Source organism: Citrus sinensis, chromosome 4 (assembly GCF_022201045.2).
Source record: "Citrus sinensis cultivar Valencia sweet orange chromosome 4, DVS_A1.0, whole genome shotgun sequence".
Classification (NCBI taxonomy): Eukaryota; Viridiplantae; Streptophyta; class Magnoliopsida; order Sapindales; family Rutaceae; genus Citrus; species Citrus sinensis.
Genome location: NC_068559.1, coordinates 21,312,570 through 21,339,009, shown reverse-complemented (window position 1 = coordinate 21,339,009; position 26,440 = coordinate 21,312,570). Strand labels below are relative to the sequence as shown.

Here is a 26,440-nt window from a genome sequence, read left to right as displayed (position 1 = left end):
CGAAACTGACAGAAGCTTTCTTCGGCCTAGTTGATAAGTAATCCTCAACTATATTCGATATACACCCCTGTTGTTAATGTTTTGTTAAAGGGCCTGTTATGAACAATAACGACAGTCGTAATTTCCCTTTCCTCGAAGAGTAATCTTTCAACACGCGTGCCCATAAAATTTTTCTAATAATTTTAGATATCATAAATAATTTATCGGAAAAAGCTATTTACTCCGAATGCTAATCCCGAATTTGCACCCCGAATGGTAAATGCATCATTTGGTTTCATTTGTTTTTTAGAAGCACGTGTTTTATTTGTTTTAACATTTTCCCTTTCCTTAGCCCTGAAAATATAGAGGTTCAGCACTTTCACAAACCAATTCTGATTTTGCAGTTTCCAAATGAAATTTTGCACTTAGGGTTTTTCACTCTTTTCAGCGCTGCAATGAAGTCTCAACTCCGCTTAAACGAAAGGAATATGGAAGGAAAAAGCAAATGAAATAAGTGTTGCACAGCTGGAAAGCAATAAATGAAAAAAGCAAATCAAACACGTTGACTGGCAATCAAATTACACAAAGCAATGAAACATGTGCTTCTCAAAAGAAAATTAAAAGCAAATGAAACGAAACGGTGCGTTTTACCATTCGGGGTGCAAATTCAGGGCTAGCATTCGGGGTAAATAGCAGCACTTTAATTTATCAGGGTAAAACTGTGGTACCACAATAGTATCATACCACAGCTAGATCCAACCATTGAATCCAACCCACAGTTGTCACCATAATTGGATCTAATGGCTAAATCAGCTGTCGTATGATACTAGTACCATAGCTGGACCCAATTTATCATGATTATATTATCATAATGATTGGTTAATTATAAAGCATCTATCTATATGATGACATCAAAATACTGTATCAACTTTGTAGTTATCGTGCTATAATGAGCTATCTTTGCTGAAATATTAGGGGTGTTCACGGATCAAATTTTATGGATTGGACATCAATCCATATCCGATCCATAATTTTACGGATTATAATTTTTCAATCTAATCCACGGATTGATTAAACTTAATCCAAATCCAATCCATACATCTACGGATCGGATGCGGATTTGACTCAATCCATATCCAATCCATACGTCGGTAGATCGGATGCGGATTTAACTTAATCAATATACAATCCACCATTTTACGCATTAGTTTCCGAATTAAAAGTTTTTAGGTCTCCCCAATCCATGAACTAATGAAATAAGAAAAAACTAATAGAAAAAGAATTTTACTACCAATTAAATTTAATTGAATAAAATTTAAACAAATTAATTGTTTAAATAAAACTAAAATAATACATTCAAAGTTTCAAAACATAGCACATAAAGATTAATTGTTCAAATAAAGCTACAATAATACGTTTAAAGTTTCAAAATATAACACACTAAGATTAATTATTCAAATAAAATTACAATAATACATGAATATAACACCAAAATTAATTGTTCAAATAAAGCCACAATTAATTGAAATGACGAAGTTTCTGAAACCAAACACAGTCTGATCATTCACCAGGGTTGTTGTACTTGTCAAAAAGTGGTGATTACGGAGCCATCAACGATGGGAATCAAGAGAAGTACGAGTGCCGATCTTGAAGGTTGTGATAGTGCAATTGTTTGGCTGGAACCAGTGATTGTGAAGTGGGTCGATGGACTTGGGGAAGAAAATGACTTGCTCTCGTTGGAATCGTGCGGCCAACATCCTTCAAATCGGTGTCGAGAGTGTATCGAACAAATATTAGGTGTTGCTAGTACATGTGACTGTGGGGAAGCTTAAGGTTTTTTGTTTGTAAATTGTTGGTGACTTGACGTTATGTTACTTTACTTTTACTAGTACGTGTGACTTTATTTTTATTTTGTTTTATAATTTTTACAAGTTATATTTGTATATTTGATTATTTAATTATTTTTTTTATTATTATTGAATAATGACTAAAATATGTTATAGTGCTTATGTAACTATATAATGTCACATTTATAATATTCTTTAATTAGATTTATAATAATTTTTTAACTAAATATATATATAGAATTTTTTTTATAGATTCACGAATTATGAATTTATAGAAGTAAATTCCATATTCAATCCATCGACTGCGAATTTTTAAATTTTTAATTTATATACAATCTACAAATTTACAGATTAAATTTATACAAATTAAATTTTTACAGATCAGACGAATTGAGTAGATTGAATTAAATCCTGAACAATCCTATGAAATATAACTCAAACCGAAACACCGCGAGACAAGATCCGAGATCTCGTACTCGTTTACTTTTGTGGAACCCAAGATATCTCGCCGTACTAAGCCGCGAATATCTAAACTCCCCACCACGTGTCTCCCTATAGATCCTCAAGCCCTCACTTTCTTCCAAAGTACAGTTACCACTTGTGCTGTCACCTCCGTGCTTTCTATTTACTCATTCACTGACTAGAACTAGAACGCTTTGAATTCAAATAAAATGGCTGCTAAGGCTTTTGTGGTTCATTTTTCAGCTGCGAAACCTTCTAAGGAACCTTTTTACCGATACCCAGATTGCCTTTCCACGTCTCAATCTCTTCCACTTAAGTCCTTGTCTGTAAACAAGCCTGCTGGCAAGCTTAACAATGTGCTGTTTATAAGTCACTACACGCTTGCTACACTTCATCGCCGACTCAGTCCCGTTTCTGCCGGTGACTCGGATGTGCCTCACCCTTTTCACCAGGTACAATGACAACCAACAATGAACATTTTTTTTGTTTATTTGTGATAAAAATCAAATTTTGCTTTCTGGGTTCTATGATGAATGATAAACTTTTAGCAAGTTTGACTTCTGGGAAAAATTAAATGAATAAAGGAAACTGGGAAGAAATTAACTGGGGCATTAGCTCATTATATGATATCTCAGTTTCTTTGGAATCAAACATGAACTGAGAGAGAAGACGAATGTTTTAAGTATTGTGATAGTACCAGCCAGTTTATTGAATGATATTGTATAAGCTCTCAGTAAAGCCCAGATTGATTGAATGAAATTTATTGATTCCAATGTTTGTTTTTCAGAGATCTTACATTTCATGTTCTCTAGTGGGCGAGTTCTTTAAAATGGAGATAAAATAACCTAATTGATTGAAATTTCAGAATAACCTTGATATATGATGAGACTAATAGTGCTTATGATTTATTTTTGGCGGGAATGTTACACAAGGAATCGGCAAATTTTAGGAGCAATAAAGCCTTTGAGGAATGGAATTCGTTAACAGCCAAGTTCTCTGGAGCAGCAAATATCCCCTTTATGTTACTGCAACTACCTCAGATAATCCTAAATGCCCGCAATCTGTTAGCAGGAAATAAGGCTGCCCTTTTGGCAGTTCCCTGGCTGGTAAGGAAACAGCAGGAATTTGTAATCTTTGAGAGCATTGTTTATAAGTTTTTCCTCTTGTTGCAGGTAGTCCCTTCTTTTCATACTGGCATATCTTTGGCTATTTGTGAAACTTGGGTAAAAATGTAAAAGTCAACATATCAGGTTTTGTAGGATTTACCATTTTTTGTATGTTTTTGGTTCTTATCCTACTCCTAGTGAATTTTAAAATTTTATCTTAAGAACTTAGTTGAGGGGAGATTGCTGAATATATTGCTACAACGCTAATAGCTAAAGCATATGGAGAATTGTATAATAACACGATAACACATATTTCAATGACCGTGGGTTCTATGTTGTAAAAGTACACAGTCTAATTTTCATAATTTCCGTTTTGGTGATACAAATCTGAGGAAGAGGATGTTTTGAATACAGGGAATGCTGACTGGTTTACTTGGGAATCTCTCACTCCTGTCATATTTTATAAAGAAGAGGGAGAAAGAGGCAATAGTTGTTCAAACCTTGGGTGTTGTTTCCACATATGTGGTAATTTCACAGCTTGCTGTGGGAGAAGCAATGCCTATGCCTCACTTCATAGCCATCTCAGTAGTTGTGGCGACTGGTCTTGTTTTAAACTTCCTAAATTACTTTAACATGCTTAATACTGGACTTTGGCGATTCTGGGAAGATGTTATAACAGTTGGCGGACTGACGGCTCTTCCCCAAGTAATCTCTCTCTCTCTCTCATCTTGCGTATGCAGAGAGATATTCATTTACAATTATCCAGTTTTCAATGTATTCATCTTGGCATTTTAAGAAATTAAGATGTTGATCTTGTTCAAGTCTTCATACTCTTACTTTTTTGTGTATGAATTTGAATGCAGGTTATATGGTCCACGTTTGTACCCACTATACCAAATAGTATCTTGCCTGGGACTATAGCTTTTGTCGTAGGTGTGGCAACTGTTGTTATGGTAAGATTTATATCACTTTTTGGATTAATATTTTGCCCCTGATTACAGTAACACATTTGTATCACCAAAAATATAAGAAAAATTATAAAGCCATTGATCATTAATTTTTCTAGATGGTGAATTAGTGATAATATGTTGGAGAAATCCTTTGATGTAGAGCCTAGTCTTTTTGGCTTAAATTGAAGGAAAAGGGAGTATGCCATGTCATGATAGGCTTAATTTTAAGCTGACAACAAGGTGCAAAGCTGATTGTTGTCTTGTTTTATTGTCATAAAAAACCTTGAGATATGTAGAAAATTGAATTTCTTTAGACAAAGTAATAAAATTTGAATGCAACCCATGCTGTCTTGATATCTTTATTTCATATCAGGAAAAAAGAAAAAGGAAAAAACATTTATTCTAAGTTTTCAACTGGCTGGGCCAACATGACCCTGGCTTCATTCTTCTAGCTCTGGTCCTGGAGAAATGTTTCAATTGCAAAACTCTAGCATCAGGATCTTTTAGCAAATGGCAAACAAAAGGGTATGGTTTAGGTAGAGTATGGTCAGCTTTGGATTACAAACTCTTATATCCAATTAACAATAAACTTAAATAAGAACATACAGCAATAGTTATTTGCCAGTTGCTACGTTCATATTTCACCTAATTGCATTAAAGCACTTGTAGTGCAGTGATGTAGAAAAGAGCATTTTGGCATTTTAATGATCAAACATTGATGCTAAAGTATTAAGCTTGGAAACTTTTAATTGCAGCTGCTTTCTGGTGCAGTAGTTGCTGTGATTGACGTTTGTAATTGTTTTTATTTTTTGCGAAGTACAAGAGTTTCACCAACATCCCCGGATGATACTGTACTAGCTGAAACTCAACCTGATTAGGTTATTAGATTAATTTGTTGAAACTCTGTATGGATAGGGAAGTATGACTAAAACTAAGATGAGCATGTCTAAATATTAAATTCTGTTGATTTTTGATGTTTGGGCATGTGAATATTCTTGACAGGGTATGTTAGATGGTATGTCTGATTAAATATTTATATAGTAATCCAAAGATCTTGCCATCTAGTTTCTTTCTAGAAAAACTGCTATCATAGGGGATCTGGTAAATTTTAAGCATGCCCTTGAAATATGACAATGGATTTTTATCTAAGAATGATATCATTGAGGTACAGTTCTGTGTCGTTTCTTTTTTTCTTCAAATTAATAAATAGATATAGGCAGCCCAGTTTAGCAGACTTTTGAACTTGTTACTGCCAAGATTTGCAGGCAAGAATGGGCAAACTTTCAAAGCAAGGAGTTAAGTTTGTTCGAGCAATTTCTGGATGGACTGCTACACTTCTGTTCATGTGGATGCCAGTTTCACAAATGGTAATTTTTGTGTATGCTATGCTTCTAAATCTTGAAAGATCATAAATCTTAAGTATTTTATGTGCCTCTCTGACCAAGGTTTCTGCTGCCTGTTTAGTGGACAAATTTTCTAAACCCTGATAACATTAAAGGATTATCAGCATCCTCAATGCTGCTTGCAATGATCGGAAATGGACTTCTGATCCCACGTGCACTCTTTATTCGCGATTTCATGTGGTAATGCTCTTCCCCAAGTGTTCCTTTATCTGATTCATATATAAGATAGCCATTGGTATGGTTTGCATATGCAATTTCGAATATTTTTGTTTAAACTTGAACTGTTGGTTTCAAGATCCTTCCTAACCTCTATCCTATCCTGAAACTTAAACCTTGCAATTCTTGGCCTTCTTAAGATGTACTTGATAGTTGAACGAAGTGTAAATGTATTAATATCATTAACCTGTACATTCAACTATGATTGCAGGTTCACTGGTTCCTCTTGGGCAACTCTATTTTATGGGTATGGAAATCTTGTTTGCCTTTACTGGTAAGAAAATTTTAAATTTTCAATCTTCAATTACAATTTTAGGTTTCCATTGTTTTTCTGAATGGGAGTTCACTAATCTAAGTGAAAGCATTTTACTGTGATCCCAGTTCCAATGTTATCAGCAAGGAATTCTTTTTGGCAGCGACAGCTGGTTTAGTTTCCTGGATAGGTCCTTTCTCTCTCTTCCTCTCTTTGTATTGCTAGGCAACAATACGCTGATTGATAAGCTGCAAAATTAAATAAAAGTTAATCCTATCCTTGGCTGATGATGTTCAACATGAAGGAGATTCTGATATATTTCCATGTATAACAGGAATAGCTTTGTGGAGAGACACCATAGCGTATGGATTCAACTCGCCTTTAAGATCTTTGAAAGAGTTGGTTTATGGACAATAATTTGGAACTTGGTTTTATGCTTCCATGGAGTTTTAACTGATGTGCATTCTGTTCGGTTGTCTGATCTGAAGTACGAAAAAATTTCATGCCTCGGTGCTGAGATACAAGTGCCTGACTGAGATCATTACCACAGTTCGTCAACCATGGAGTTTTTCAGTTAGATAACTTGATGTAAGGTAATTGCCATTGATTTTATTGCAGAGAAAATAGAATAATTATGATGTAATCATCAAAGTAATAAATATAAGGACACACTATAGGTTGACGCTTTATTGTGGAGCATCAATGTTATATAATATATACAGACATCTACCGGAGAAATAATTCATGTATGTTATTTTGTAATACAGCCTAAACCTTGTAATAAAGTTTTCCATTTCCAGCTTTCACTTAAAAGTTTTTGTATTAATATTTTTGGTGCTTATATTAATTGTTGTAGGTTTAGATACATGTTCCACGTGTTGCTCATATCAATCAGAAACAATGAAAAAATTGAAGTTAATTTGGTATTACTGTTAAAAAGTGTTTTTTGTTAACAAACATGCGGCCTAATAGAGCAACTTTTACCTAAAATTTGGAGAGGTAAAGCTTGGAATCTTGAATCTTTTGTTTCAGCATACTGCTTCATTCAGAAGGGTTATTTTCTACTTCATAATGCTATGTAATACTTACAAAGAGCATTTCATTTTTCTGGGATGTGAGAACATGCAGTAGCCAGCAAGTGTAAAAGTTTCGGGATGTATGAACTACAATTGCATTAAATTTAAAAACTGAAGAGTATAAAATACATTGAATCAACCGAAACATCCTTGAAACATTGTGTCCTTTGCCAGTTTGTTCACCTGGATGTATCAGATATTGTAAAGCAGTAGCACAAGTCACAAGTAATACAAGTCAAGGAAGGAAAAAAGTAAAGATTTTGACTAGTGTGGGCACCGAAGTAAAAGTATTACTGTTGGGAAAAATATGTGATACTCACTATATTTCTAATCAGCATATGTCGGAACTTCTAAGCTACGTGACCATTGAATGAGTGATCAACAAATCTGGTGGTCCATTGGAAATCTTTGTATTCTGAAAAGGCACATTAATGAGATGGAATAATTTGATCCCACCAAGCAACGCCATTTGAACGTGTTTATATACGTCTCAACAATATTAAGAATGGGGAGCAGATACTGGCTCCGGGCAGACTTTAAACGAAAAGCCTGAAGAGAATAACCGATTTTAGAAACGGCAAGGTCAATAATTAATTATTTCATTCATCCTCAAAGATCATGATCTCAATAATTTACTGAATTGATTTCTCAATATGAGTTAGTAGGGATGGCATTGCAGTAGGGTGGGGGTGGAGAGGCCTATCCCATTCCCCACTCCATTAAAAATTATCTTCATTCTCAACCTCATCCCTAATAAATGTAGTAGGGAATAATTTTCTTATCCCCAGCTTATTTCTTATTTACTTATTTAAAAAAACTCCAAAAGGTTGAAACACTATCTTGAAATAATATCAAAACTAAAAAATATTTGAATAGAGCAGCACTTTCCAAAATAAAAAGAAAACATAACAATATTTTAAGATTGAATGCGAACTATAATATAAGATTTTCTTTTAGTTATAACATATTTATATTAGATAAAAATAAAAAGAAAATTTTATTAACCAACATTGTAATTGATAAAACAAAAATTATTGAACAAAAATTAAAAAAAATTCATATACAAGGGGGACTGAGATAGGGGTGGGGTGGGGAGTACAAAACCAAATCTCACCTCATTAAGAATTTTGGGATTATTTTTCTCCCATTCTGCAAAAATTATTCAAAATTCACCCCATTTGGGGTGGGCCTCATGGGACTCCAAACCTACCCATGGAGGATTTTATCATCCCTATGAGCTATGCAATAAACACTTATCCCAAATTAGTGGAATTGAAAATATTTTCCAGATGCATGCAGGCATTTTTAATTAAGAAACTCTGGCAAAAAACCAAAATGGTAAAAAGAAAATCATCTATGACCTGTTGAAGCAGCAGCTCTTACTGGAAGATCGAAGCCTGATCAAGTGAAATCCAGACTTCTTGGACATCTGTGAAAGAATTAAAGATTCAAAACCAAGAAAAGAATAAGTGTTTAAGCAGGGATTCCTATGCCCGCCCATGAATACAGATAAGCTAGCGCAGCCTGTTCAAAAAGATTTTGGCCAGTTCAAGGTCAGTCGTCATCAGCCGTGTGAACTATTTGATGTGACCTGAACCAGTAAAATTACAACGTTATATTCTTGCATTTAGAAACAACAATAAATGCAAGTGCCAACAGCAGAAGTAGAACTGCTGAAAGATACTTATGAGAAAGTACATTATATGGGCTACCTTCTAAATACTGCAGTCATTTCGCTGTCAGTGAAGGCCATAGCTCTGTCCACTATTGAAAGTGAAGAGCAAGCAGCACATGCTCTCACCAATCAAGTAAACTCCTCAGTCAATTGTGCTGCTTTTAGCTTGTGGAACAACTCTGTTTTTCAGCACTTCATTACCAACTGCACAGACAGGAGAGGCCTGACTTACACAGAGGGAAGAAGGGTGCACATATGCAAAATTATTGTTAAAAAGACTACTGTCAACAAGAGAAAAGGATGTGACAATGGTACTGCTTAAAAAAGGTACTGCTAGCGGACATTTTGGAAATTTTTATTTATTTATTTCTTTTCCCCCTGATAGATTGTCTTTTCAATGAAAGTCCAAAGAATCGTACCAAAGTAGAAAAATTAATTAGCTGAAGAAAATCAGCCATACACACACTTGAAAAGGAAAGAAAGAATCCATCCAGAAGCATAATGAAATAATACTACATGAAGTAGTAAGTGTATGCTAAAAAACTATACATGTGAGTTATAACAAAAAAATGCAAAAGGAGAAGGCAGCCGCCGGTTCGTAGAATTACGGTCAACTGTAATCATCAGCCAAGCATTCACAAAATAGAAGCAGTATTGTAACATTGCTAGTTATTAAAATAAGTCATATTAAAAAAGGTAAAGATTTGAACATTGGAAAGGTAAGCCACGTTTGTGTTTCTTTTGGCCTACTCCACAAAGGAAAATCATAGGCTAGATAAACGTTCAGTAATAATTGTCCAAAGCAATTAGCAAATATTATAGACTACAGTGATCACCATAAACATAAATTGGGTAAGGGTGTATACCTTATGATATAACCACTTATGATATTCATAGTCCTGGAGGGGCAGCAAGGCTTCTCACACTTCCTTTTTTTGTTTTCTTTTTTTCTCCACCCATCTATTAAATGTCGTTGCTCTTGTAAAATTCTTGCAATAATCTCTGGGCATCAGCCTTCTTTCCTGGTCTAGCAAAGGTAGAACTAAAGCAAGTCTGAGTACTTTCACAAGGTACAAAACCTTTCTCGTTCATCTCCATAAATAATTTTTTTGCCTCAGCTCGGTATGACAGTATTAGTGTTCTGTCTAGCTCAGGCTCATTAGACAGTTCACACCAGCCACCGATTAATATGTCATAAGTTGAAGAGTTAGGATTTCTCCCTCTTGCTTGCATCTCCTTCAGAAGCTCTCTAGCCTGGTGCATCTTTCCCTCTTTGGCAAAATCACCGATAAGCACATTATAAGTGCTAGTTTTGGGAACATAGCCTTTGGTAATCATTTCGCAGTAAATTTGTATAGATTCCTTCTTATTTCCAATCTTAGCATGGCCAGAAATCAAAGTATCATATGTGGAAGCATCAGGCTTCAAGCCTCTTTTCTTCATTTCACCAAATAAATCATCCACCTCTTTCGTTGAACCAGTACCCAAAAAAATACCTAAAAGAATATTATAAGTTGCAGTATTTGGGGAAACGCCTTCATTTATCATCTGAGTATATGTTGCCAAAGCCTTGTTTATATGGCTACTAACCCAATATCCACGTATGAGGGCATTGTAAGTGATGGTATCCATCATTATTCCTCTTCCTCTCATATCTTCTAATACTGAAGTAGCTTTTCTGGTCATCCCTAGCCTGCATAAGATGGTTATGAGACTGTTATAATATGCCTGATTCAATCTAACTCCCATGTCAACAAGTCGCTCGTGCATTTGGAGAATTACATCACCCCTTCTGCTCTTTGAAGATGTGTCAAGCAGAATCTTAATAGTGGTTGAGGTCGGGGAAAACCCCCAAACCAGCATATCATTCAAAACATCCATAGCTTTTTCAATCTCACCAAATCCAACAAGTCCTCCAACCAGAACATTACAAGTGACTGAATTTGGCATTATCCCATTCCTCCTCATCTCATCCCAAAGTTTAAAAGCAATTTCCAGGTTCCCCTGCTTGCAGCTTGCACTAATCATGATGTTGTATGTGGCAAGGTCTGGAGTTAAACCCATCTCTTTCATTCCAGAATAAACAGATTGTACTTCACATTTGCCATGTCTCAAGAGACCATTAATTAGGACATTGTATGCAGTGACATCAAAAGGAATATTTTTTTCTGTCATTTCTTGTGCTATGTTCAGAGCAGCTGTCTCCTTTCCCACTTTAAAGAAGCCATCCATCAAAGATGTGTAGTTAACCCGGTCAGGTACCAAGCCCCGGGACATCATATTTACGACCAATCCATTGGCTTCTTTCATTTTTCCATGTCTTTTCAAATAGTTTACAAAAATATCAAGTATATAATTGTTTTCCTCCATTCCTACCAGTTTCAGGTCATTATAAAGATCGAAGGCAACTTCTTGTTTACCTGCTTTGAAATAACCATCAATTAGTGCAGCAAAAATGAAAACATTTGGCATGATATTTTGACTCTTCATCTTTCTCATGACATTTGCTGCTTCATCGAGCATTCCCTTTTTAACATAACCATTTATGATAGAGGAATAAGTAATAACATTTGGAACAACATGTTTCTCCTCCATTTCTTGCAGGATAGATTCTGCAGCACTCATGTCCCCTAATTTGCAGCATCCATCAATCAGTGAAGAATAGGTGACATGATTGGAAACTAAATTATGCTTCAAAATCAAATTGAAAGTGTCCTCTGCCTCACTGGGCCTTCCAGCCTTAAAAAGACCATCCATCAATGTGGTGTACACAACCACATCAAAGGCAACACCACGGACCATCATTTGGCTTTGAAGAGCAAAAGCTTCCATGGCACACCCTGCTTTGAATAAAGAATCAATAAGAGTAGTATAAGATACATGATTTGGATCCACACCCATCTTCTCCATCTCCCTAAAAAGCATTTTTGCTTCAGCCAACCTCCCACACTTGCAAAGACCACCCATAATGGAACTGTAAGTAACTACATCAGGCAAGAACCCATACTTAACCATTTCCTCGTACAAACCAAGTGCTTCTTCAAGTGCCTGCTGCTTACAATATGCACTTATAAGTGTAGTATGAGTAATCAAATTTGGTTCAACTTCCACATTCCCATTTTCATTCTCAAAATTGTCAGCTTTAGATGTATCAGCATCTCTTTCCTTCTGAGACCCCAAAACTTCATCAATCAAACTCTTAGCCTTAACAAAATCACCTCTTTTGCAAAATCCACTGATTAAAGTATTATAACTAACAATATCAGGAATAACACCCTCCCTCCTCATTCCCTCCATCAATTTGAGGGCAGAACTCAAATCTCCACTTTTACAATAGCCATCAATCAATATGTTAAAACCTATAACATCTCTACAAACCCCACCATTCACTAAATTATCCATAACCCACTCTCCATACTTAACCATCCCAATTCTACAAAATCCCTTAACTAATGTATTACAACTAAAAGAATCAACACTAATGCCATTCTTTACCATTATTGACAGCAACCCAAACCCCTGGTTAGCTAATCCTTGCTCACAAAACCCCCAAATGACAGTATTATATGTTACATTATCAACATCAATTTCAACATTTCGAAGAAAATCCAAAGCAAAACTCAAGTTACCCACTTTACAAAAAGAGTGGACCAACACATTGATAGTGAAAACATTTGGCAAAACCCCACATGAGATCATGTGTGTATAAACAATCCATACCTGAGAGACCAAGCCAGAGGCATTGAAATGGTAAATAAGCTTATTCCAAAGGGACAAAACGGGAATAATATTGAAGTTCCTCATTGTAAAGAATGTATCTGATGCCTTTGCGAATCTGCCACAGGTTAGGTAAAGCTGTATGAGAGTGCAAAAGAAATAAGCGTAAAGATGGGATTTTGCAGGGGAGATGGCAGTGGCATTTCTGCAGTTGTTAGGATGGGGTGGGTTGTTTTTGAGAGATGAGTTTATTGCGAGTTTACTGTGGGGATTGTGAGGGTTATTGGTTGATGAGAAAGTGAGGGATTTCGAGAGAAAATATGATGGAAACAGGGCTTTTCTTTGCTTATTCAGGTGCTTTATCATAACTATGATGTATTCGTACTGCAATGTTTTTGTATTGGTTGTAAAGAATGAATTTTTGGTATGTCACTTCAGAGCTTCAATAGCTCTCTCAGCAACAGTTAGACTGAAACAACATGACAGAGATGAAGCACCAGAGTGGTTCAATTTGCTCCTCCCGGCCCCTAGCGCAACATTTCTCCATGGGTTGTAAAATTGCCAAATTATCCATATAGTCTTTGAAAAAACAAATAAGTTCATATTTTTATCATTTGTTTTAAATTCGTCCCTTTGCGCGAATGACCGTTAAGTGCCTGTTTGGTATAGCTTATTTAAGAGCCATAAGTGCTTAATTAATCCCATAAGCACTTTTTAAAATTTTTTATAGTATTTGGTTATTTTTTTAATAGAGTTTTTTTAGTTTAAATAAGCTAATTTACCTCTACTAACAAAAATCTAAAATTTGAGCTTTTAAAAGTAGAGGTTAGAGAGTTTTTCTAAAAAATATATAATATAAAAAATATCACAAAGTTTAATGGTTCAAAAGTACTTTTTTATTGACAATCAAACACCCAATGACTTTTTATCCAAAAATACTATTGGTATAAGCTCTACTGTTATAAGCTCTATTTAATAAGATGTACCAAACGGAGCCTAAGTGCCTGTTTGATATGACTTATTTAAGAGATATAAGTGCTTATTTAATCTCATAAGCACTTTTTAAAAATTTTTATGGTATTTGATTATTTTTTTAGTAGAGTTTTTTTTAACTTAAATAAGTTAATTTACCTCTACTAGCAAAAGCCCAAAATTTGAGCTTTTGGGAGTAGAGATTAGAGAGCTTTTCTAAAAAATATATAATATCAAAAATATCCTTAACATATTTTATTAATTACATAATACCCTTTGTATAAAACCTATCCTACGAAAATTGTTGCCACCATATAAACATATTGCTACCGCCACTTCACTTTTTTTTTTTTAAATAACTAGCACTTTAATTTTACAATCCCTAATACATAACCAACACTTGAGAGACCGATCATAGTCATAGCCAACATTTTTGGTGAGGAGGATACCAAGTAATGCGATACTTCTCATGTTCCGTTAACATTTCAGTTATATTATTAATTATCATTTTAATTTAGATAGTATTATTTGTTTAAGAGAATATACCAATTATGTAATTTTTAATTTTGAAAATTAAAGAAATGATTGAACTGATTTTTTCTTATTAATTAATAGCTTGGATGTATTTTGTTACATGTTATATAATTATGAATACATATCATTTTTAGTAATTTAATTACACAAAATCACTTTTAATTTTACACAACCAAACACTTTAATGGTTTAAAAGTATTTTTTTAATTGACAACCAAACATCAAATGGCTTTTTGTTCAAAAACTCTATTGGTATAAGCTCTACTGCTATAAGCTCTATTTAATAAGCTGTACCAAACGGAGAGTCACATAGAAGTGATCATAAACGAAGGATATAAAGTAGTGCTGCATATTTTAAAATTATCTTAAATAATGTGATACTCATTAATTGATTGGTGAAATAATATAATTTATTTATTCAATTTTTAAATAAATTATAAATTAATTTGTAAATATCATATTATTTAGGAGAGTTGTTTTGATATAAAATTTGGGATATTTATCATTATTCATAAATAAGGCCAACTATTTAGTATACTTGATCATTGCAAGTACAAGAGACAAAGAGATACAAAATAAAATTTATAAATATTCTTTCATTTTCCGTTAATAACAATACAACTTATTCTTATTCCTACAACTAAAATAAAAAATTTATTTTTATTTTCATTTTTCATTACGATTCTATCCCATTTTAATTATTAATTAATAAACGTATAAGTGATTTGTAAACAACAATCATGTAAAACAAATTATGTAAAATTTTATTTATTCTGGTGGAACTGGATGCATTTGAATGTATTATAAAGTTATATACGCTTCGTTGTTTATTTGTAAATTGAAGGGACTCCTAGTTTAATAAATCCCTGGAATAATCTTTTCTTTATCTTTTCACCATGATTGGGCCACTTTTATGGGCTTACATTTTGAGATTCTGAATATGGATCCAAGCGAATAACATCATCAGCCATCACACTGGCAAGCAGTCTAAAACCCTAGTGAGTTCAAAATTTTCTCTCATTTTCTCTCTGTTTTTCTCTCATTTTTTCCCCTTTCACTCAGTTCTCCTTCTCATCCACTCAAATGAATCAATAACATCTCTACTGGCAGCGATGACCAACAAAACCCGACCATTTTCATGGTCTCGTCTACTACTCAACCAAAACCTCAAAAACCCTACTAAAACCCCACTTTCATTTTCCCGGAAAATCTCAACTTTCCCACATTTTCTCACCAACCAAACTCCCCCAAACCCCTTGCCACCAAGAACCCATTTCCCAAATGCATCACAAGAGTACTCCGCCAAACCCATTTACTCATTTTCTCGGAAAATTTCAACTTTCTCACACTTTCGCTACAACCAAACATCAAAGCCCTCAATTTTGTTGAAAAGCCATTTCTCCACAGGCTCTGCATATTCTAGAGTAGCTCAAGACCTGCTGGCTGAAGTGGAGCGCGAAAAGGGGAGAGAGAGAGAAGCGAGGAAGAGGCAAGGATTGGATACAAAAGACATTGATCAAGAAGATGAGGAGGATTACATGGGCGTTGGACCATTGATCGAGAAGCTTGAGAAAGAGAGGTTGAAGGATACCGGGGACTTGAACTTATATGAAGAACCCACTGATTCTGATAGCGATGAGGATGATGAAAGGTTTTCTAGAGATGCTGTGAATAAAAGGTTTCAAGTATTTCAGAAGAAATTCAAAAGACACAAGGAGCTGCTCCAGAACTTCACTGAGGCTGGTATATAAATTTGTTGAGAAATTGTGTATAAAGAATTTAAATTTTGTTTAATTACCTAGTAATATTTATGCAGTGTTTTGGAATTTGCATGCTTGTTTTTTATTGACTGAGAATGTTGTGGAATGTTTACTTGGCTGTTAACTATGCAATTTTTATGGTTTTATCTTTTATTATAGTAAATTGTCGACAATGTGAACAAGAATACATGAAGTCAGCTTTTTGTGAATTGAATACTCTGAAGTATACAGATATTCGCTTCAATATTCAATTTTCTCTGTAAAATGAGTTTTAAGTTGTTTTCAGCGTCTGAATATTTGGTAGGTTAAGAGAAGTGTTGAATGGAAAAAAGATTGACTTTGGAAGGTGAACTTTGTTATTACTTGAAACTGTTATTTTCTTTTTTCTTGCTAGCAATACATGGTATGTATTTGTAGAATTAAAATCCCATTTTGTTTTTGGTTTTAGAGTTGAAATTTTGCTGTGTATTATTCAACACATATTGATTTATAATTCTATCAGTAGTTAGTGGCTTAGCAGTGAGATGAAGAGAGATTTTCCTTTTGAATGTCTTCACAGAGACTCCGGACGAAGCTTTTAAGTGGATGAACAAAATTGACAAATTTGAGCAGAAACATTTCCCTCTCCGCCATGAATATAGGGTCATTGGTGAGTTGATGAATCGACTGAAAGAAGCAGAAGGCAAAGATAAGTTCATGCTTCAACAGAAGCTTAATAGAGCTATGAGGTTGGTGGAGTGGAAAGAAGTGTATGATCCTAATAATCCTACTAATTATGGAGTCATTCGTCATGAGCAAGCAGGACCCAATGTTGATGCTGTAGAAAATGCCGAAATGGATGAAGAGAAGCGACTGTTACAAGGGGGAGTTGATGATGACGATGAAGAGGAGTTCGATGATATGAAAGAGAGAGATGATATATTGTTAGAGAGGCTCAATGCCATAGACAAGAAACTTGAAGAGAAGCTAGCAGAGTTGGATCACACATTTGGTAAAAAAGGAAAGCTTCTAGAGGAGGAGATCCGAGATCTCGCAGAGGAGAGAAATGCTTTGACAGAGAAGAAAAGAAGGCCTCTTTATAGGAAAGTAAGTTCCAACATCATTCTCCTTGATTTCTTTTGTTAGCAAACAATATTATATATAACTTAGGGCCAAGATTATCCTTTAATATATTAATTCAAGGATAAATGAATGCTTCCTTTATTTCTTTAGGAAAAATAACTATCTAATCTGCAGCCCTTGAACTACACTTCTATTTGTATCTTTTCTTCTGTTTTCCTTCTTTTGTCCTTTACTTCCAACAAGTTGTTGCGTGGAACAGAAAGTATTCATGAAGTTTGGAAATTTAGTTGATGTGTTTCATTCATCGAATGTTGCAAGGTTTCATTATCAATGTGGTATTGAATGACGACTAAGAAATATTTAAATAATTCATGACCAATCAGCATAAAGTACCTTTTAAAACACGACATCAATAGTACTAATCATAAATTGTAATCTGCTGATAGTGGAAAATAATAACAAGACAATGTCGGATTAGTCATGCAACCTTTTTGTTTTATTAAATGGTTTATGGTATGGGAGTCCTCTTTTCTCCATTTGGAGTTGTAATACACCTTCTTTAGGATGAACATTTCGGACAACTTCTATAAATTATATTTTTGGACGGCTGGAACTCGTTTGAGACCTATGATGTTCTCCCGGAAGCATGCAACTTGTGATTTATGGTCATTTTGACCTTAATCTTTCTGTGGTCCTTACATTTATTTGACGGACAACAATAAACTTGATGAGACTTAATGTACGGTGCTCTATAGTATAAAGTTATCTATTGTTGTATTTGGCTTTGCTGTAAATACAAGATAATCCTTGTAGGATCTATTCCATAAAATGTTTGTAAAAGAGAAAATGTCCAGTTGGAAAAGTTGCAGGTCAAGATGCATTCACGAACCTTATGTTAAAATTATTTTAAGAAAATTTTCTCTCAATTTTGGGATTTTGTTTTTCTGGACTAACCTTTTCTTTGAGGGTGCGTTGAGAGACAATCAGATTTTTAAACTTAATATTTTTGTAGTTGCAATGCTTCTTCATCCTGCATGTTGACTTTTTGAATGGTTTGTGGGTGGCATGTAATTCCTTGAAATATCAAGGCCAGCACATCGTTCTGAGCAATAGATGGATTGTGATTAATGGTTCTAATACTGAAGCTGTTCTCTCTACTTGGAATCTAAGACTTATGTTTGGTTGCAGTTTATGAAATAGTTTCCTGGAAGAGTTAGGTGGATTTCTAGTTATCAATATTTCTGTTACCTTGTCTTTTCCATTATCTTGTGTGTCTTGTACTTTACTTTTAATCCTTCACTGTCTTATTTCAAATACCTATAGTCCTTGTTTTTGTATTTGTGCACATGATTTTCATCTTTCAATCATTTCTATGTTGTCTACTAACTTGTTAATAAATAATGGCAGGGGTTTGATGTTAAATTGATAGACGTGAACAGAACATGTAAAGTTACAAAGGTATTATCAGTTGATCTTTAACCATTGATTTTAGAATAATCTCTATATAATCTCTATACAATCATTATTGAGTTTTTCTTTTTTGTCTTTTATGCTCTAGGGTGGGCAAGTGGTCAAATACACTGCCATGTTAGCTTGTGGGAACTATCATGGTGTTGTTGGTTTTGCAAAAGCCAAAGGCCCAGCAGTCCCTATTGCTCTTCAGAAGGTAACTTGGTAGTGCTTTTATTTTCTTATTCCTTGGTTGTTAATGAGTATGATTTTGAAAATAAATTTTTTTATACTTCATACATGGAAGAAAGAATGAGAAAAGATGACAAAAAGAAGTAGAGAATTTGCTAATATTTTATTTTCTTTAAGGGACTTTTCTTCATGTGAGTTGCATCTAATTTCTGTATGGACTATTTTGTATAAAGTATGTGGGCTAGGGTATTGATATCAGCTATTTTGTATAAAACATATTCATTAATGTGGGTCTATTTTAGATTTTTAAAAACTTATTCATGATGTGGGTCTATTTTAGATTTTTAAAAACTTATTCATGATGTGGGTCTATTTTAGATTTTTAATTTTGTGTAATTTCAAACTTCTCTATGATTGGTTTGGTTAGTATCCTCTCTCTTCCTTCCCCTCTAGGAAACAAAGAAACTCTTATTAAAATAGGAAAGTACTGAATGAGAAGTTCTTGAAAACAAGGACAGGAAAAAATCACAAAATTGTCTATAAATTGTGTACTGATCAGAGTCATGCCTAAAGCGATTTGACTCTCTTCTATATTCTCATTTATCTGTACTGACTTTAAGATTATCTATTTCTTGATTGCCTTCTGACTCTCCAAAAGTTGTGCCTGAATTGCAAAATGTACTGATTCTCAACCATGTGAGAGGGATTTTGTTTCCTTATTTATTATTTTATTTTTTTCCTAGTATTTGATTGTTTTGGGGCATGTCATAGCATGAAATTAAGTGATAATTCCCATCTTATTCATTATGACATTGTAGTTCGTCTACACCCCTTGTGGAATGTGTGTGTTAGTATGTTCAGTTTCCTTAGTGCCGGACCATCATAATGTGTTTGTCTGCCTGTCATCCACTGACTTTATTTAAACCAAAATCAGGCGTATGAGAAATGCTTTCAGAATCTTCACTACGTGGAACGACACGAGGAGCATACGATTGCACATGCAATACAAACATCATACAAGAAAACTAAGGTTATTGGGGAATAACTCCCATGTCTCCTTGAGTGAAATCTTTCAGCTTCAGTCCAACATTTTTTTTTGGCTCTTTTTTTAATAAAAAATCTTTGTTTGTAATTGGGTATTAATATAGGTGTATTTATGGCCTGCACCAACTGCAACGGGTATGAAAGCTGGGAGAACTGTCCAGACAATTTTGCATTTAGCTGGTTTCAAAAATGTCAAATCTAAGGTAATGGGCTGCCCCAACTGAGTATGTGTTATTAAGGTGGTTTCTTAGGTTCCTTAACAATCCTTAACAATCCATAAACCCATTGGAAACTCAACTCTTTTTAGGTTGTCGGCTCAAGGAATCCTCATAACACTGTTAAGGCTCTTTTCAAAGCTCTCAATGCAGTAAGTGGCCTAATCCGCTGGGTGTATGCCCTCTCTTTCTGTTTTCTGAATTTCATGTTGACTGTTTTCACTTTTCATTTTCCAGATCGAAACTCCAAAGGATGTTGAAGAGAAGTTTGGCCGGACCGTTGTGGAGAAATACCTACTATGATTGCTGTGCATTACAGGTTTCTGTGTGTAATTTCTAGTTGTATTTTCTTTTGAATATTCATTTACAAATTAGCGAGGAAATGAAATTTTTTGACTGTATGCTTTCCTGGTAGCCATTTTTGCTACTTTATCTCATTCTAATTTGGTTCGGTGGGCAATTTGATCACAAAGATCAGATTAAACGAAGCACAGAATAATGGGGCTTCTTAAGAGTGAATATAGTTTCTTCTTGAATAATGCAAGTTGACTCTAGTTTCAAGTTATTTACCAGGACAGTCCTATTTGTAAGCCTTTATTGTAAAGGAGAATTTTCTAAGCTGCCTAAGTTCCACCTGTTCATTTAATTTTCTACCTGCTCCTCTTCTTTAAAATGATTATGTCAGCATTATTTGTATTTGTTAAATAATCTTTCTAGTATTAACTGTAATTGAAACGTCTGGTTGATTCCCCAGCTTTCCATACATCATGAAATTAGCCTCATCATGTGCAATTTACATTTTTATACACAAAGCATTATAGAATTTGGATTTCCTCAAGTATAACAATCTCCCTAGATACAAACAAATTGATTGCAATATATATAACATGGCATCTTCTTGTTGTGCCACATAACATATTTTAGGGATGGCAAAAATCCCCACGGGGACGGGTATCCTCGGGGATTTTTCCTATTCGGGGAGGGTATGAGGATAATTTCATACCCAATTTCTTATTTGGGAAAGGGACGAGGAAATTTTTTTATTCAATTTCTTATTCGGAGAGGAGACGGGGATGAGGTAGAATTTCCATTCGCTACTCATTTTTTCATTTTAATTTCAAATTTTATTTTTATTTTTTAAAATTATTAGTAAATAAATAATAAAATTTAAATTGTAAAATTATAAATATTGGTAAAAATAAAAAATATTAAAATATTTATATTATTAAATTTTTAGGCCTAATTAATTAATTAAAGTCTTAAATTTTTATTTAGCACATTAAAAAAACTAGGTAAATTTTATTAGTCCAAAAAGTTTGTTTTAATTTTAATATTCATTAAATATTTTAAACTTAAATCTATTTTTTATTTATTTTTAGATGTTATAATTGCCCACAGTGAATCACAATTTTAATATCTAATCTAATCTAATCTAATTTAATCTAATATTTGCTCTTAATTTGTTCTGATTTAACTATTGTGTTATAAAGGGACTAGTCCACATTTATAAAGTGCTCATGCCATCATTGAAAAAGTTAATTTTGAATCTAAATTCGATTTTATTTGTAACAATTTTGTATTAGACTATTAATTTATTCACGATAGTTTGTAAAAGAAGTTTGTGTCCCTTATATGTTGCGTTATTTACTAATTTAATATATGTGACTTTTGTAATGGATATTAATGTAAGATATAATTCAAATTTTATTTTTATTTGAATTTTTTATATTAATATGATTAACTTAAAATCGAAAATAAAAAAATATTAATTATTCAGAGATCGGAGACCTTCGAAAATCTCTGTTATTATTTGGGGAGAGAATGAAAATTTTCTCAAATAATTATGACGGGGATAAAAAAGAGATAGACACATACGTAAAATATTAAAAATAAATACGGAGAGATCGGTCCCACCCTTTTCCTCCACTCTCCAATTGCCATCCCTAACATATTTGCTGCATAATATAATGCATCAGCAGGGCCGTGACATGTGCTCCTTGTTAGGAGAAGAATCTGACCTCACTTTTTTAAAGAAAACGACCCATATGGGGATTCAGATGATTGCATCTGTCCATCACACTTCTCTTTCACTCTCAGCAAAGTCATTTGTCTTGTATCCAAAAGAAAAGATGTCCTTTACTTGCTTGACACACTGAATTTGCTGCAGCCAATTGGCAATATCCTGTTCTCCATTTAGAAAATTGAGGTGATAAATCTCATTGTTGTGCTGTCCAGATCAGACCTTTGAATTATTTTACTGTAAAACTGCAACAGGATATTCCATGATCTTCATGCTAAGGAAATGAATATCCCCCCGCTCCTTTGCATTTATTACACTGCTCGATTCTCAAGTTTGGAATCAACTCAATACATTTCATTCAGAAAGAAGGAAAAAAAAATGGAGGAGGGGAGAAGATCGGAGGAAAGAGGAAAGAAATAATGGAAGAAAAATTTTTTTTTATTGAACTAAATAATAAAAATTAAATAAATTTTTTTTCACTCATTTTTATCTCTTTTTTTTTTTTTTTTTCGTTCCTCTCTTCTCCTGGTCATTCTACTTATCTACTATATGTACCTTTCCCCGGCCCGGAAGCAATAGTTCCCATTATTACAGTAATGTCCTCGACTTCGATATCTCTTCTATAAAGGGTAGAATCGCTTAGAGCAATTTGGCACGGCCCTTGGAAAAAAGGAAAATCCATTTCTTATATAGGCATATTGAAATTATATTATTATCTTATCTCACTATTTTTAATAGTGTGGAAAGGAAATTAATTTGATATAATTAATTTGAATAGAATAATTAGAGCTGTTTCAAAAATCTAAAAAAATATCAAGTGCGTAAAAGAGTTTGATTATAGTATCTTAATTATCGTTAGATGATAAAGAAAAATCAATAAAAATTGAAAATTACTTATAAGAAAAATATAGAAATATCTAAAAATGTTAACTTGCAACTACAAATAATTATAAAATGAAAATAGGATTTTTTTCGTAAAACCTTTTTGTATTATTTTATTTTGTGTAAAGTCAAAAGAAGAATCATTAAAAAAATAAATCTTTAAAAAAGAAGAACATAAAAAAAAAGGAAAATAAAGTGAAACCCACGTGTCAATAAAATAACCACCTGGCATGGCAAGCTTTGGCACATCATAAAAACGAATCGTTTTAACGCCTGAAGCCAAAAGCTTACGTTCAGCAATAAAAAGCACACCGAAGTTTGCATTAAATTTCACTCACTCAACTCATCTCCTCCTCCCACTTTGCATTCTCCTCCTTTGCAATCATTTAAAAAAAAAAAAAAAAATAGAAAAATGGTTGCATCATCATTGGATCGGACCTCAAATCCGATCCGGAGCTTGCTCGGGCTCGGGTTCTGGGTCCAGGGATTCCGTTGCTTCCCATGGATGGCTGTTAACTTTTTCTTGAAAGACAGTCTCAATGTGGACCCCTCAACTCTTCAGCTCTTGCAAAACTCCGCTAATCTCCCCATGGTCGGTAAGCCCCTCTACGGCGTCGTTTCTGATGCTGTTTACATCTCCGGACAGCACCGCGTCCCTTACATCGCCATTGGCGGTAAGCTCAAAAGCTTAAATGAAACTCTCTTTCTTCAATTTCACTTCTTATCTTTTGTTTTTGTAAATTCAAATTTCGTGTTACTGGGATTTAGTTGCGACTCCGAGCTGTGAATTGTTATGTCCGTACATGAAGTTTCTGGAGTTCTTCTCTCTTTAAAACTAAATAATATATTAGAATACAAATAATTTGTATTCATTTATCGACGGTTTCAACATAGAGTTGCTAAAAGGACAAAATTAATAAGTAAATAAATTGTGAAATCCCAAATATATTGATTATGCAACTCTTTGTAGATAGAGTTTGAACAAATGTTTTGTCTTATAGCAATTTCTTGTACAGAGAATTGCTGGTCTGTGCGGAGGGAAGACTGGAGAGGATAATAACTCTAGATTGGAATATGATTAAATGATTAAGTGTGCTTTTGCAATTTGAGATTTTTGCGAAGTGTTTCCTTTTTATTACTTATATTTGGTGAGAGAAGTTTTAGCAAGATAGTGTTATTTGTATAGTGTGTAATTGTAAATTAGTATTACCAATTTCTGTATTCGGAATCATTTTCTTTTGCGCTCTTCTTTTTTTCCCCTTCTATAAAATAAAAATAAAGAAAGAAAAAGAAATGACAAGAGAATAAATTGATCCAAAAATGCCTTCAAGGTCGGTCCGTCTGCTTGCCTTTCAATTATTATTATTTTCACTTTTCAGAATCTGGGACCTAAAGCAAAAGGCAAAGAGATTTAGCTCTCTATAGGTTACCCTCTTTTGTTTTTATGCTTATGGAGAGTTAAAATTTTCTTTTTCCAGTCATTAAGAGGAATAATATAATACAGTCATGTAAGAAAAGATTGGCTTGCTTTAAATAGTATTTTCAGTGAAGCAAGGCTTATGGTCCTCACTTGAACTTGAAAGTGGAATACTTTGTGGGGGTGTGTGTGTGCGCAGGTGCACTTTTCTCTTTGTACCATTTCTAGTTTTCTAATGAGAAGCCAACTTAAACTTTCTGTGGAAACATTGAATGAATTCTTAACTTGATAGTATTATATATTTTTAAATATACTACTCGGAAACTCTCACATGGTCTCCTTTTGGCGTTTGTTGAAATTGACTTCTTGGGACTTCTGTTTGACCCCAGGAAATGGTAAATAGTTTATTAGCCATTCATTTTCATCGGACTTCTGTTTGACCCCTAGAAACGGTAAGTAGTTTATTAGAAATTCTTTCCAAGAACAGTAGTTTTGCTGGTTGAGCATCAAGAGAGTGATTTTTTTTTTTTTTTAAAGTATTATGATAATGAAAGCTTCCAGGACATAGGAGGTCGGATGGTGATTTTTCATGTTTCTGGGAATAGAAGCAGCAATATATTTTGCTGTCAATTTCAATATCTATTTTCAAACTGTGGAGGCAGTAACTTCACAAGCTGACTTCAATTTGCGGTAGGGGAAATGGTCATGCTTCTATGATAGTTCTGGTAGCTATTGGTTAAAAAGCAAGAAATGAGGCGTTTTTATTTTAAACTGGTGATATCTTGCAAAAAAATTAAAAGTACACTGTTACGATCTGTACATCAAAGATCTCCTCTAATTTGATCAAGCTGTTTCATCTTTTGTTGTACTTTTTCCAAACTGTTTCAATTTTATACCGTCTTTAAATTATTATTTTTTATCTATTTTTGCAGCTTTCTTACAGGCAGTATCATGGTTAGCTATAGCAATCCTTTCACAATCAAGCATCTCAATCTTCACCATGTCTCTATTTCTTCTCCTCAGTAATCTAGGTGCCTCAATAGCAGAAGTTGCAAATGATGCCCTTGTCGCAGAGATGGCCAAACAACCCATGACCTCATCTAAGAAAGCTCAATCATCTTCAGGTGAACTCCAGTCATTTGTTTGGATGTCTTCCTCCATGGGTGGAGTCCTAGGGAACCTATTGGTTGGTTTTGCCATCGATAGATTCTCTCCCCCGTCTATGTTCCTGTTTTTTGGGCTTCTCGTTGTGCTCCAATTCTTTATAACTATTGCTGTTCGTGAAAGCGCTCTTAAGCTTCCCAAAAGTCAATCAAATGTTGGGATTCGAGCACAGCTTTCAGAACTCTCAGCTGCATTGCGAAAACCTGAGATCATGTACTCAGTTGCTTGGTTTGCAGCATCTTATTCCATTATACCAGTTCTGACAGGAACCATGTTCTTTTATCAGACACAGAACTTGAAAATCCGATCATCAGTACTAGGGATTTCCAAGGTATTTGGCCAGGCAGCAATGCTTTTGTGGGGTGTCATCTACAATAGTGGCTTAAAGTCGGTCTCTCCTAGAAAACTCATTTCAGCCATTCAAGCAATGATGGCAGTCTTCATGATTTCGGACGTCTTATTTGTGAAAGGGGTTTATCGAGAGATGGGGGTTCCAGACTCATTATATGTCTTGATATTCTCCAGCCTGTTGGAGGTTATGTTCTTTTTTAAGATTCTTCCGTTCAGTGTTTACATTGCACAGGTCTGCCCGCCAGGATGTGAAGGGTCCATAATGGCATTTGTCATGTCTGCTGTAGCCCTTGCATTCATAGTAAGCGGATATCTTGGTGTTGCACTTGCTTCTTACACTGGAGTTACAGGAGATGATTTTTCTGGGCTTCCCCTTGCTCTTATAATTCAAGCAGTGTGCACGATCTTGCCACTGTATTGGTCATATTTTATGCCTGATGGTGTGAAATCTAAAACCACAAAGAAAAGAGAATAGAAGCGACCATAGAAACATTTCAAAAGCCTGTTATGTAGATTAGATGGTCTTGTAATTTTTATTTTTTTTTTACATCTATAACATATTTGTAATTTTTTTTTTTATATCTTTGATTTCGCACGTCAATGATCATAAGGGATTACAGTGGTAGTGTGTAAGCATTTTTTTGTAATGTTCGTCAAAATGGAGATTGTAATGGTTAGATCAAAGCATTTTTTA

At 34.2% G+C, this 26,440-nt stretch overlaps 4 protein-coding genes across 8 annotated transcripts; 3 read left to right on the top strand and 1 right to left on the bottom strand.

Annotated features, from left to right (window-relative positions):
* Positions 1–2,298: 2,298 nt before the first annotated feature.
* LOC102607859 (maltose excess protein 1, chloroplastic-like) lies at positions 2,299–7,029 on the top strand. 2 transcript variants are annotated; one of them, XM_006484639.4, is made up of 9 exons: positions 2,299–2,740; positions 3,221–3,460; positions 3,809–4,099; positions 4,258–4,347; positions 5,610–5,711; positions 5,809–5,927; positions 6,175–6,237; positions 6,345–6,406; positions 6,551–7,029. In XM_006484639.4, the coding sequence occupies exons 1-9, from the start codon at positions 2,498–2,500 to the stop codon at positions 6,631–6,633; spliced, it is 1,293 nt and encodes a 430-aa protein (XP_006484702.1). In that variant the 5' UTR covers positions 2,299–2,497; the 3' UTR covers positions 6,634–7,029. The 2 variants fall into 2 exon arrangements, with proteins under 2 accessions (XP_006484702.1, XP_006484703.1); XM_006484640.4 differs by having other exon boundaries at positions 2,305–2,740; positions 3,221–3,394.
* Positions 7,030–7,301: 272 nt separating this feature from the next.
* Positions 7,302–13,212, bottom strand: LOC102608355 (pentatricopeptide repeat-containing protein At5g14770, mitochondrial). 4 transcript variants are annotated; one of them, XM_025100658.2, is made up of 5 exons: positions 9,834–13,210; positions 9,005–9,171; positions 8,654–8,883; positions 7,613–7,841; positions 7,302–7,475 (listed from the first exon to the last, which is right to left on the bottom strand). In XM_025100658.2, the coding sequence occupies exon 1, from the start codon at positions 13,048–13,050 to the stop codon at positions 9,931–9,933; it is 3,120 nt and encodes a 1,039-aa protein (XP_024956426.1). In that variant the 5' UTR covers positions 13,051–13,210; the 3' UTR covers positions 7,302–7,475; positions 7,613–7,841; positions 8,654–8,883; positions 9,005–9,171; positions 9,834–9,930. The 4 variants fall into 4 exon arrangements, with proteins under 4 accessions (XP_024956426.1, XP_024956427.1, XP_006484704.1 ...); XM_025100659.2 differs by having other exon boundaries at positions 7,302–7,841; positions 9,005–9,190; positions 9,834–13,211; XM_006484641.4 differs by having other exon boundaries at positions 7,302–7,841.
* Positions 13,213–15,117: 1,905 nt separating this feature from the next.
* Positions 15,118–20,539, top strand: LOC102608648 (uncharacterized). The gene is made up of 8 exons (XM_006484642.4): positions 15,118–15,933; positions 16,510–17,036; positions 18,420–18,470; positions 18,571–18,678; positions 19,588–19,683; positions 19,802–19,900; positions 20,005–20,064; positions 20,150–20,539. Exons 1-8 carry the CDS (start codon positions 15,303–15,305, stop codon positions 20,213–20,215), a joined length of 1,638 nt encoding a protein of 545 aa, XP_006484705.1. The 5' UTR covers positions 15,118–15,302; the 3' UTR covers positions 20,216–20,539.
* Positions 20,540–23,130: 2,591 nt separating this feature from the next.
* LOC102609219 (probable folate-biopterin transporter 7) lies at positions 23,131–26,371 on the top strand. The gene is made up of 2 exons (XM_006484644.4): positions 23,131–23,488; positions 25,164–26,371. Exons 1-2 carry the CDS (start codon positions 23,227–23,229, stop codon positions 26,219–26,221), a joined length of 1,320 nt encoding a protein of 439 aa, XP_006484707.1. The 5' UTR covers positions 23,131–23,226; the 3' UTR covers positions 26,222–26,371.
* Positions 26,372–26,440: the final 69 nt, after the last annotated feature.

Coding starts and splice junctions, on each gene's coding strand:
- LOC102609219 (XM_006484644.4), top strand. CDS start 23,227: ATGGTTGCATCATCATTGGATCGGACCTCAAATCCGATCCGGAGCTTG. Junction 23,489..25,163: donor CCCTTACATCGCCATTGGCG/GTAAGCTCAAAA, acceptor CTATTTTTGCAG/CTTTCTTACAGGCAGTATCA.
- LOC102608648 (XM_006484642.4), top strand. CDS start 15,303: ATGACCAACAAAACCCGACCATTTTCATGGTCTCGTCTACTACTCAAC. Junction 18,471..18,570: donor GAACATGTAAAGTTACAAAG/GTATTATCAGTT, acceptor TTTATGCTCTAG/GGTGGGCAAGTGGTCAAATA. Junction 18,679..19,587: donor TCCCTATTGCTCTTCAGAAG/GTAACTTGGTAG, acceptor AACCAAAATCAG/GCGTATGAGAAATGCTTTCA.
- LOC102607859 (XM_006484639.4), top strand. CDS start 2,498: ATGGCTGCTAAGGCTTTTGTGGTTCATTTTTCAGCTGCGAAACCTTCT. Junction 5,712..5,808: donor GGATGCCAGTTTCACAAATG/GTAATTTTTGTG, acceptor CTGCCTGTTTAG/TGGACAAATTTTCTAAACCC. Junction 6,238..6,344: donor AATCTTGTTTGCCTTTACTG/GTAAGAAAATTT, acceptor CTGTGATCCCAG/TTCCAATGTTATCAGCAAGG.
- LOC102608355 (XM_025100659.2), bottom strand. CDS start 13,050: ATGATAAAGCACCTGAATAAGCAAAGAAAAGCCCTGTTTCCATCATAT.